General features: G+C 41.5%; 1 protein-coding gene across 1 annotated transcript; it reads right to left on the minus strand.

Moving 5' to 3' along the window:
• Window positions 1-1004: 1004 nt before the first annotated feature.
• On the minus strand, window positions 1005-9752 carry LOC732820 (LON peptidase 1). The gene is made up of 17 exons (NM_001112433.2): window positions 9550-9752; window positions 8906-9015; window positions 8700-8808; window positions 7958-8127; window positions 7612-7703; window positions 6191-6370; window positions 6002-6085; window positions 5689-5816; window positions 5404-5605; window positions 5101-5307; window positions 4707-4837; window positions 4179-4392; window positions 3123-3416; window positions 2831-3025; window positions 1980-2225; window positions 1753-1854; window positions 1005-1511 (listed from the first exon to the last, which is right to left on the minus strand). The coding sequence occupies exons 1-17, from the start codon at window positions 9657-9659 to the stop codon at window positions 1428-1430; spliced, it is 2658 nt and encodes an 885-aa protein (NP_001105903.1). The 5' UTR covers window positions 9660-9752; the 3' UTR covers window positions 1005-1427.
• Between the last annotated feature and the right edge of the window lie 2274 nt (window positions 9753-12026).

Here is a 12026-nt window from a genome sequence, read left to right on the forward strand (position 1 = left end):
TGCTTGGCCCTCGCGTGGGCTTCCCTTTGCGTAGGGGCACCAACGATGATTAGTCAAGACTTTGCGTGGTTATGGATACCTCGGTAAAAATACCGGCGTCATCCACGAGAGTTTGCATCTCTATCTTGCTCTTTAAGTTTCCGCATTTATATTAAGCATTTAAGTTTCAATCTTATATTCATACTCATATAGTGTAGATTGAAACGTAGCCATTGCGGTAGAGATAGCAACACTTAGACAAAACCTAATTTACACATTATAGTTTAATTATTTGTATAGATGTTGCTCTATGTATTTATTTGTGGCCTATTTTAGTGAAAGTTTTAGAAGTCCTAATTCACCCCCTCTTAGGCGTCATCTGTTTTCTTCAGTCCCTATAAACAGCGCTACAGTGCATAGGAGGCAGATTTTCTTTACGATCTATAGGCGTATTTTTCGTTGGATCGCTAGCATTCAAAGCTGTCAGGGCAACGGCAAGGACGTTTTTGAATTGCCTTCGAGCATTCGATGGTACCTTTGTAATATCATGAATAAAGAAAGGGTGAGACATGGAATTGTCCTTATACTTACATGTTTTCTCATAAAATACCCTTATATGTCTTGACCTTCTCTTGATTTACCCATATTAGTTTTAAGGGGATTAAAGGTGGAAGGAACCATATTACTTTAACTATGTTATTTTGTTTTGATTCTTTCCAGGTGACCAACATTTAGCTTCGCCAACTTCTTTAGGATCTCTGTCTCAATCAATTGCTAGCGTGCATGTTGTCCACTGTGACAATTTTAACGTCATCTACATGATAATGGATTCTGTACATCACGTCGCACAAAAGCACATCATAATCGACACCCATTTCTTACTTAAGAAGGCTGCTTTTGAGTCTAAGTGCAGTTATGTGTGGATATAATCAATGAGCAAAGGTTTGCGGATATAATTAACGAGCAAATGTTTGCATTTTCGGTTGTTTATTGAAGAAATGTGAATATGCACATTTTGTAACAAGTCACCCAACCCTAAAGTACGTATGATATTTCTCAATCTCTTTGGCTTTCACAACCTCGGTTTAACTATGTTTCCCTGGAATAGATTACATAATATTACATATACACTCAAATTATCGACAGAAACCCACCAGTGTTCCTACCAGATTTGTGTTGCTGTTGCATCTGTGCATAAATACCGACAGCTGGTTTCACATAAATATGCAGGGAATCCCACTATCCCAGCAGAGAATCTTCTCGTTATTCTCAGAATTCTGACCAGTAATCCTGTATACACATTCCAGACGCGAAGCCAAACCGAAAAGGGCGTGCCAAGACCTGTGCTGGCAAGAGAGCTAGGCTCTTACTCTCACACTGTTGACCATTCGTGGTACTGTGACGATGATCCTCTCAAGCAAACATCCATACCAAACGCGACTTGGGTGCTACAACTTGGAGCGTGATCTAAGTGGGCATCGGCCTTCGAAAGCATGGTCGAGTACTTCCTCGATGCGCTTCACAAGCAGAATCTGACAGCAGAAAAATATATTTGATAAGCACCGAATTAAAAGGCCGGTTTCACCAACTACTTCCAAAATTACATATTAAGAGGTTTTATGTTTGAATCTAGTTTGTGGATGCCCCTAAACTGCAGGAAAATCTAGCTTTAGTTTTAGTAGCTCCAAGGTTCAGAAATCGTCGAAGATCAAACAACACCTTAGTACCAAAAAGCTGCCCAAGCAACATGCAAACAACAATGCAACAACATACCTCCATGTCGGAGAGAATTGGTAATGGAACCTCTGATAAGTCCTTCAAGTTCCTTTCAGGTAAAATTACTCTCTTGATTCCATAACGATGTGCCGCAAGTACCTAAATTCCAAAGGATTGTGGAATTAAACAAAGCAGAAGGGTACCGGCTCAAAAATGATTAAACCTTCCACATTTTCAAAGTAGAAGGATAAAAAAGAGAACGGGGTTAGGCAATGACCAAGCACCTTGTCCTTAACACCACCAACTGGCAATACAAGGCCCCTTAGAGTCATCTCGCCAGTCATAGCAGTATCTGCTCTGACTTTTCTGTTACTAAAAAGCGACACCAGTGCCGTTACCAATGTCACACCTGCAGAAGGGCCATCCTTTGGCACAGCACCAGCAGGAAAATGTATGTGGATATCACGGCTCTCCAATAAGTTGATATCAGAAGTAGGTGACAAATTGAGGTCAGCAGCTCTTGCTCTCACCTGTAAAAATCAAGGTCGTATTGTAGTAACAAAACAACAACTTATTCGATTTAAGATGTCCCGACATGCAAAACTAATCAATTAAGCTTGTGATATTTAATTGTAAATAGTATTTTGCAAAGAAAATACAGCTAAAATTTCAAAGCTTCAACAATAGGGATGCAAGTGGTAACAACAGAGGTGCTAACAGGTGGCAATGCCATTTTAGTTTATTTTAGCAAATTTTGGGTCAACCCCAAAATAAACTCTATCCATCAGAGTTTAAATAAACATAAAAGCATGAAGTCGTCAAATATAAATTAGGTTTATCAAACAATTCCAATGATGATACATGTATATGTACTTGTGTATGCATGTATATAGCTGGACTGAGCCTGGGCTGTGTAATTCCTATAGCCCGCCGGCTCTCTCCTGTATTTATTACGGGCAGGTATAGGAGTTTATGGATAGGAATAGGGAGATCTTGTTTGGTTATGTTTCTATGAACCCAAGATTTCCTCCGGACTATATACATGTACCCCTGTACCTTGATCAATCAATCAACAATTCAAAGTAATTTTGTTTACTTCAAATGCAGATAAATGACAGGACAAGAAGATCCATACCCATGTCAAAGCTAGCTGCGCTGACTCCTTAATAACATCACCAAGCTGCCCAGTCAAATGCAAGTCACCCTTACCCACCATGGCTGTAGCCTCCACAAACTGAACTTCCCCACCAACCGAAGTCCAGACAAGGCCAACTGAGACTCCTGGGCTTGCTACACGATCTGCAGCTTCTCTGTCATCAAATCTAGGAGGCTGTACCACAAACATCAAGTTCCAGTTTAGATACAGTGAAGAGAATGATAGAACTCTGCAGCTGTCCATGAAATTGTGTCTAAACATGATAGCATACCCCAAGTACTTTTTCTAGCATAGCCTCATCAACAATCATAGGAGATGGATTTTCATAAGTGTTTGATATATCATGCTCCATAGGAATAACTTCCATTTCAACTTCACCGCCATCAGCAAGCCTTGAATCAAGAAGGGTTGTAGTAATTGGTTGTATTTCCTTGCCAAGTCTAAGAGTTTTAACTTGCTCTGCGACCTTAACAGCAGCTGCACGAGCCAATGCAGCTAGGTTCCGCTCAAGATTGCGCACACCAGCTTCTCTCGTGTACCTCTCGATGACCAGTTTGACCATAGCCTGCACAAATGACCAGCAAGTATGCATCATTTGAACACAAGAAAGAAAATAGAACAAAGCTGTAAGACAACTCGACGAAGAATAGGAACTAGCTAGACTAAGATAGACACAAAACACCAACAGAAAATAAAAGGAAAATAGGCAGGAAAAAACGATAAAAGGCTCGCCATTAACAAACAGCTGGACGAGTAGGTGTGATATTCCCATAACCAGCATGCCCCAAGAATTACCATGGACTCAGTTCTATTGTCTAGGTGTTCGAGAAAAAAAGTTCTATTGTCTAGCAGAAAACTCATTTGTACCATGGACTCAGTTCTATTGTCTAGGTGTTCGAGAAAAAAAGTTCTATTGTCTAGCAGAAAACTCATTTGTTCCAAGTATGGTGAAAATGCATAATATACCAAAAGAAAATTTTCCAACTTGTGAACAAATGAGCTAATTTTTGTTACTTGCTAAATTAGTGAAAATGGCATCTCAAGGGTCAAGACACAAAATTTCCAACATCAGCTGAATAACAAATAGAATAGCACATTTCCTACATAGTAAGATGTATAGCATTTGCCATTTTAAAGTGATCATAAATATCTTTTGCCATCAACGTGGTATAACTTGTAGTTAAAAAGGGGCAAAATTGATAAAGTATGTTGGCAACAAAAGCATTTTGGCATTCATCATTTTTGTGGACATGCATTAATGAAATCAGTATAGTGTAGAAAGTCAAGACTACGAAAGGTAACAGCAGAAACTCCAGCTGTGTAAAACCTCAGGAATCTGAAGATTTGTCGTACTCAAGCCATGCTGCTCCAATACCCTTGGTATGAGATGTTTCATGGCTATTTTTAACTTCTCTTCGGGTGTGTAGCCTGGCAGCTCAATGATTTCCATCCTGTCTAACAGAGGAGGGGGTATAGGTTGCATCCTATTGGCAGTTGCAACAAATATGACTTTTGACAGGTCGAACGGCACATTCAAATAGCTGGTGATCATATTAAGGAATTCTTAATATATATACATATATAACCCACAGATCAAGCAGTAAAAGACCAAGGAATTTGATGGTGAGTATCAAATTCATAAACAAACTAAGAGCTTAGCCTTTTAGTCTCTGCCAACTGCAATTATTCAACTAAATCAGCAACCCACACACTACGTGACAAAGTAATGATGACCTCATACAACTCACACATGCCTAATTGTAAGAAGCATTGCCAATGAGGTAAAACTGTCCCTTGTTCATTTAAAAAACAACAAATAAATCATAGCTCCCTTTAATGATAAATGAAAGGATACTGATCGTTGAATGCTTTGTTCTGCTCAGGGTCAAGAACTTCTAGTAGTGCTGATGCAGGATCACCACGTACATCAGAACCAGTCTTGTCAATTTCATCTAGAAGCATCACTGGATTGCTCACAGATACCCTCTGCATTTTTTTAGTAAGAACTCATATTTAGAAAATGTTCTGTTCAAATAGTCCCTTGAGACATTTAAGGCCATATTTCGCTCTTAGTTCATACTTTACTAAACAAACATCATTTAATAGAAGGGGAACTAACAGACCTTTTTGCAATCATTGTTGAATTATTAATACAAGTAGGTCAGAAGAGCATCTCTTGAAAATAGTAGGCTAGAGCTTAGAAGAACAGATAAAATAGCTACTTCAGAATGGGAAGAAAAGAATTGAACCTTTAGTCCATCAATAAGTCTCCCTGGCATGCTTCCAATGTATGTCCTTCGGTGGCCCCTAATATCAGCTTCATCCTTTACACCACCAAGAGAGATTCTTATGAATTTTCTGTTCAGGGCCTTTGCTATGGAGGAGGCCAAAGATGTCTTCCCAACACCAGGTGGTCCAACAAAACACAGCACTGGACCCCTGGCATCAGGTTTAAGCTGCGAGCAAATGAATAGAACATAAGATACAAACTACATTAACCAGGATAGGAATGTCTGCACATAAGAAAAGGATGCACAGATCAAATTACAAACCTTACGAACAGCCAAATACTCAATAATCCTTTGCTTAACTTTTGTTAGTCCATAATGATCCTGGTCAAGGCTCTCTTTCGCAACTCTAAGGTCAAGCTCCCTTTCTTCACTGACCTTTTGCCAAGGAAGGTCAGCAAGAAGTTCCAAGTAGGCTCGAGAGCTACTATAACCAGGTTGCTGAGGTTGCATCTTTCGTAGGCGCCTGTACAAGAAGGCTAACTAGACGTAAAAAAACTCCAGTACCACATGTGCACAAAGATAGAAGGATATGGCATGATAGCTTACCTCATTTCCCTTTGAGCATGCTTCCAAATATTAGCAGGCATTCCTGCATTCTGCATCTTTCTTTCCAGAGCAGCAACATCATCTTCGTCATCATCGTTATCACCAAGTTCTTCTTTTATGGCCCTCATCTGCAAAGTAGCATGGCTGTCAGATAAAAATGTTTATTTTGAAAACAGAAGGCCAGCTAAAGTTACTCAACACCCCTTACAAGAAAAGAACTAATTGTTTCTCAGAAGACAGAGGTTGCTGATTGCTGAAACACACAAACAGTGCAAAAAATCTAGTGCCCAAACATGGAGATTAGCATACAAACCTGCTGGCGCAGTAGAAATTCTTTTTGCGACTTTGATAGCTGCCCCTCAACCTTTTGTGTTATTTTCTCAGCTACAAGAATGGACTGCCATCACAAGAAAAAACAAATTAAATTGATATTGACCTTAATAAGATAAAAGGTAAAATTTTCACATTAATTATTAAATAACAAACTATGAAGTATCTTCACCTGCAGGTGTCTGTCTACAAGTTCAGTTGCCTTTGAGAGTCTAACTTTCAAGTGAACTGAATCCAGCATCGAAAGCTGCTCCTCAAAACTTATCTCAAAGCTAGCAACAAAAATATCAGCTAGCCTGTAAACAGGAACTGTATCAAGAAGCACCTTTGTTCTACCAACCGTCTTCTGCTTCTGCAGTTAGAAAAAACAGCATCATTGTAAGTTAGGCTCATTGATAATTTCAAGTATTTCGACTCAGCAAAAGGGTCTCTAGCTGAGTTAGTTAGGTGGCCTAAGTAGCACTCCTCAAATCCTGAGTTTGACTCCCTATGCGAGCGAATTTCATTCTCACATGGGTTATGATGCCACTGTGTATGGGTGGGGTAGGGGTTCAGGAGTTTTTCTCGGCCTATGTGAGAAAGTCTTCTTAATACAAATGCTCGGGGGCTGTCTTAATCCCCGCAGAACGAGTTTTTTTAAGCTCATTGATAATTTCAAGTATTTCACTCGCATAGAAGTCAGGCACCATAAATCAACAAATTGAAGATATTGCACCCCTTCAATTTGCTACCATGCCAGCAAAAATGGCTGACAAGCTCACTGTGCTTCAGGCCCTCACAAATCACTCTTGAATCAGTGACATACAAGGAACATTCTCAGTAGGAGTCCTAGTTGAATTTTTGAATCTATGGGGCCTCCTCTCTGAGATTGTACTACCATCTCATGTGAAAGTGTGCCTCGTTGGTGTCTTTCACGTTCTGGAATTTACTCAGCCGATTCAACATATAAGGGATTCTTTCAAGGATTTATTCAATACCAGCCATGTGACCGTATTTAGAACACTTGGGCTCCCAGCCGGTATTATTTCTTTATGTGGATTGTGGCTCATAAATGTTGTTGGACAGTAAGGGGTTCAACTTGAAAAATGGGGACTCCCACACCCTGACAGATGTCTTCACTGTGATGAGGCTGAAGAAACTATTGACCATTTGCTTACTAATTGTGTGTTTGAAAGGCAATTCTGGTCCTCACTTCTATGATGGTTTGGCTTACAATCCTTGTCCCCCTCGCTAGATGATGGGGTCAATGGACAGTCACAGCAAGGGACCAGTTCCCTAATCACTCTAAGGGCATGAACTCTTTGGAAGAATAGGAACCATTGTGTTTTGATAACTCTCTGGTAAGCATGGATGGTGCCTTATTGCTTGCCAAGGGGGAGGCCATGCTCTGGGCTATGGCCAGTGGCCAGTGCTAAAGGGCTGCCCTTCTTATCAGCCCTTGCCCCTAGTGACTAGGTTGCTCCAGGTCGTGATCTCTATTTAAGCAGGAGTGGATGTAATTCGTGAACTGTTCAGTAAAATCAAGAGGGCAACCGAAACTTGAAATCTTATACTAGTAAACAAAAGAGATGAAGTTCTGCACGAAATATTTACCTGTTCTAGAACAGAAATTAGTTCCATGGCAGTAGCTTTAAACTGCCTAGAAAGAGCGATAAGATCTGGGTCTTGCTCTGCCTGCTCCAATTCTAAAAAAATACAGACATATTAGTAGAGATGTAAAAAACTGAGTCTTATAACAAGTGAATTCAAGAAAAAACAGATGGATAATTGCGCCATCCTTTAAGAAAGGATATCTTTAAGATACATTAACCTTTAAGGTATAAGGTATTGCATGAGAAAAAACTGTACTTATGTACTATGCAATAGAAGTCATAAACTTAAGACTACAATGATCTAGTAAACAGACAGAACAAAACAAGTTTTAAATTCAAAACTTTACCAGTCTTTGTCATGTCAAGGCGTGAAACACGGGCGACATGGTATGGTCCTCTTGCACTTAGTTCCTGAACGCTGAACCTACAAAGACCTTCAAGAACAACAATGTATGTAACCCTTCCACTTGGCTTCTCCACCCCTCTGGAAAGGTGTAAAGCTCTGGCAGCAACTCCCCTGCACATGGAGGAAAAACAAAGTTAAAGAAAAGTTAAATAAAAAATGCATAAGGTAGTGAAAGATTGCCTGCAATATAGCCCATAGGTTCAATATAGCTTAAGTTATAGCTGGAAATAATAAATATAATCTTCATAGTTCAGTGAATCTTTCATAGGAAGATGTTAACCACACATGATGCTAAAATATGGAAAACTTTGCATGCTTACGATGCACCCTCCTCAAGCTAAGCTTATTAATACAAAATGTGTGAAAAGTCCCTTGGACATATTACTGTGTGAAAAATATCTGCTCATTGTCAATCTATATCAGCCATATTTTATCTCAGGCAACTATAGGCTAATGAATGTTGCACTTGTGTGCACACATGGCATACACAGGGTTAAATAAATAAAAGGCAAACATTTGCATCCGTCTATTATTCATGTTTGTAGAATAAAATGCAGTATAAACCCATTGTTATATTATATCCACCAACAGTCATCTCCTACACCTGAATGTGTTTATCTCTATAACCTTGTTCATGAATGAAATACAAGCATTAGACGAGCAAAGATAGTGATGTCACACACTTGCTGTGCCAGTGAATGGGCTCCTTCCCATTTTTTGTGTCCTGCTTTGATGACTCTACTGCAGAACCGCCAACCTTACTGCCTCCTTCACCTGAATCACTGCCCACACCTACAAGAGCGGTAACAACTGCAGGAAGTAAATGTATGTCCACAAAGCCCAACAATTTTGCTCATACAGCAAATCCGAAGCCAGTCTTTTATCTCACCAGGAGACAGCAAAGAGCCAACAGCTGTTGCCTCCGAGTCCCGCACAGGAAGTACCCCGATCAGGCCTTTCTCTTCCTTCTGCCAGAGTTCTTGCTCCACCAGCTTCACACTAAAGAGGCAAAGAATGACACCGACGAAGTCACAAACCAAGTAAAAATCCAAAACAATCTGCAATTTCCCCCCTCCTACATAGTAGTGAGCCGCCTTCGAAGGAAAGCTCAAATACACAAGGGACCCAACTGCGCGCAGAAAAGTCAGACACTAACGGAAAGGGGAATCTGCCGGACCTCAAAAGCAAACAGCCCACTGAAAACCCCAAATTCAACGAACGCATCAAATTGAGGCAAGCAATTTCAATTTTTCCCGTCTGAAGCGAGATAACCAAATTGAAGCGCAAGGACCAAGGAGTCGTAATTTCGTAGCAAGTGGTGTTAATTAGATGTAGAACAAACCACGTGTCTACTAAACATCTCCCGATGGGGGAGAAAACCTACAGAGAAAAAAAGGAACTCCCAGAACTGAAAACCTGAGCCCGATACGGCGACAGCGCACCAAATTAATCCCCCCAAAACAAAATCGAAACCCACGCCGATCAGCGGGCGGAGCTACAAGCTCTCGACGGTTGGTCCGGATTCGGGCTCACCTACTGGGGTTGGTGCAGCGAATCCGCACGATGGCACCGGGGAGCAGCACCTTGTTGCGGAAGGGCAGTACGGCGAGCCGGCTCGGCAGCTCCACCGGCGAGTCCGACATGTCGGGCACGCAAATCGCGTCGATGCCGAGGCGGGGAGGAGAGGCGCACCAGCGTACGCCAAAGAACAATATTTTTTTTTAAAAAAAAGAAAATTTAGAGAGTAAAGAAGCCGAGAGGTGGAAGACGATGTCGATATTTATGGGGGGCGTGCCGACCTCAATACAGGTGAGTATAGGTTTGCTTTTCGACGTGCGAGTGCGGGTAGTGGGGCCGGCCGGCGGACCGGGACTGTAGAACGGTGGTGGCGGGGTCTAGGTGGCAGTGAAGGGCTGATTTGCGACTAGAGATCACGAGTTTACGGAGAGGCGTTTTATTCCGTTAATCTTGTTATCCATGGATTGGATTGGAAAATAATTAAGAATAAGTTTAACTTGTTTGGGATTTAAACCCACCGAACAAGTACGAGATAGGATTGGAAAATAATTAAGAATAAATTTGACTTGTTTGAAATTTAAACCCACCGAACAAGTACTTACTATTTAATTTTGAATATGAAGTGTATTTGTTCTAGTATCCCTCGTGGGTCTGTTTGGTTTTCTACTTAAGGCGCCACAATCTGTCTAACCTTAAATGTTCGAATTGAAGAACTAAGATTAGATAGAAAAGTTAGACACATTGTGGCGCTTTAGGCCCCAAACCAAACAGCCACCAAACCTGCCCAAGGGTGTAGACGTGGCGCGCCGAGATAAGGGCAGCTGCGGCGTGTGGCGCTGGTTTGTTCTTTGTTGTGACTGACGTAACGGTGGGAAACGGCACGGGTCGTATACTCGTATGTAGTAGATCGGGGCCGTCGGTTTTTGTGGGTCGGACTGACGGACGGCGCAGGTCTGCAATTGCAAAGCGTGCACGTGGGGTTTTCTTGGTGGCACGTGGACCATATGATCTGAAACGTACGGATGGATCTTGGCGTGCTAATTTGAGCATCACCGACTGGAACTGGAAGTTGTTGAGGGGAATAGTGACGTCGTGTCATACTACTAGTAGATAGGAGTATAGAAGTAGATTTATGCTTCCTCTCTCTTTTAGGGCAGCTCTGGTCCTGAATAAAACTAACTGACACAGTTTCGTGAGACAAAGTTCGGCTCTCGGTTCGTGAGAGTTAAGGCTCTCTCCGGTTTCATAAAAACCTCTCACAACCATATATACCGTATGCACACTACTCAACGGTTCTCTATGGAAGGTTTCTATGACCTCCGAGTTAATTTTGGAGCGTGTCTGTGTACGGGATGACTCCTTCTAATAGGTTGTGTGCCTCCATATTCCTCGCATGACGCTCTATCACATATATCTACTGTGCAAGACCCTGTAGCTTACTCTATGCTCCTGCCATCGTACCAGATGGGTTCCGCATAATGTGCTTCCGGTAAGGTTGAGTTCGTGTTCAGTACGACTTCATCTTCCGTCAACTCCCTTGTGTCACCCTCCAGCATGTTCGGGCACGCGTAAGGTGTGTCGTCCTGTCCTTTTTCTGGTACGTGGGTGGAGACTTCGATGCCATAACCCTCCCCTACTGCCGTACAAATAACGTGGACATGATTTTGTGATGTTGTGTCTTTTGTCGCGGCCGTCGTGGACCAACGACGTCAGTCCAGCCTCCTCCCTTGCGGATCGGCTTGGCTCGACGGTGACTTGGTCGTTCGCCCCGCCTCCCAGACTTGCTCGGCGGAGACTTGGTCGTACGCCCTGCCTCGCATACTTGTTCGACGGGGCTTGATCGGTAAATGGGCTAGAGAGAGGTTCATGGGCCTCGCTTTGGGTACCCCTTTCCTGGGAACAAATCATTATGAGTTTATCAGACTGATTTGGTTGTTTTCTGCACAACACATGACCATACATATGTTATTGCTGCACTACTTTTACCACGTTGCAACGCACGAGTATTTAACTAGTTGTTTAATATGTGCATTGTTGCATATTATTTAATTCTCCACTTATTAGAGATAATACATTAGGTAATACTTATGAGACAACTTTAGTTACATGTATTTCTAAGCCATTCTTACACTTGTTTACCACTTTGGTAACTTACAAAATTTCCAGACTATTGAAACTTGTCGTTTTGAGCATGTTTGCTACATAGAACTCATAGTTCTATAAGAAAACTTACCATAAAGTTATCAGATACATATCGAATCCAAGTTCCTTCAACTCATATGCCATACCGAACAAGCTAATGTGGGTTGCCAAGACCACTTATCCCATTATAATGAGAACTAAGTGAGTTATCAATAATAATAAAACCTTTTTAAAGCGTGCTCCTATGAAGCCGCGAAGCTCCTTACCACTAAATTTCTTGCCGTCCTTTTTAGTAGGAAAAACCTTGTGTTAAATGAGATTAAGAATCTTATGATCATTTTTAGATAATC

This window comes from Zea mays, chromosome 7 (genome assembly GCF_902167145.1).
Source record: "Zea mays cultivar B73 chromosome 7, Zm-B73-REFERENCE-NAM-5.0, whole genome shotgun sequence".
NCBI classification, from domain to species: Eukaryota; Viridiplantae; Streptophyta; class Magnoliopsida; order Poales; family Poaceae; genus Zea; species Zea mays.

Excerpts from the sequence above, each read along its gene's own strand:
- LOC732820 (NM_001112433.2), bottom strand. The coding sequence starts at position 9,659 with ATGTCGGACTCGCCGGTGGAGCTGCCGAGCCGGCTCGCCGTACTGCCC. Across the intron at positions 9,016-9,549 it reads CGCTGCACCAACCCCAGTAG|TGTGAAGCTGGTGGAGCAAG; the intron begins GTGAGCCCGAAT and ends TTGCCTCTTTAG. Across the intron at positions 6,371-7,611 it reads TAATTTCTGTTCTAGAACAG|AAGCAGAAGACGGTTGGTAG; the intron begins GTAAATATTTCG and ends TTCTAACTGCAG.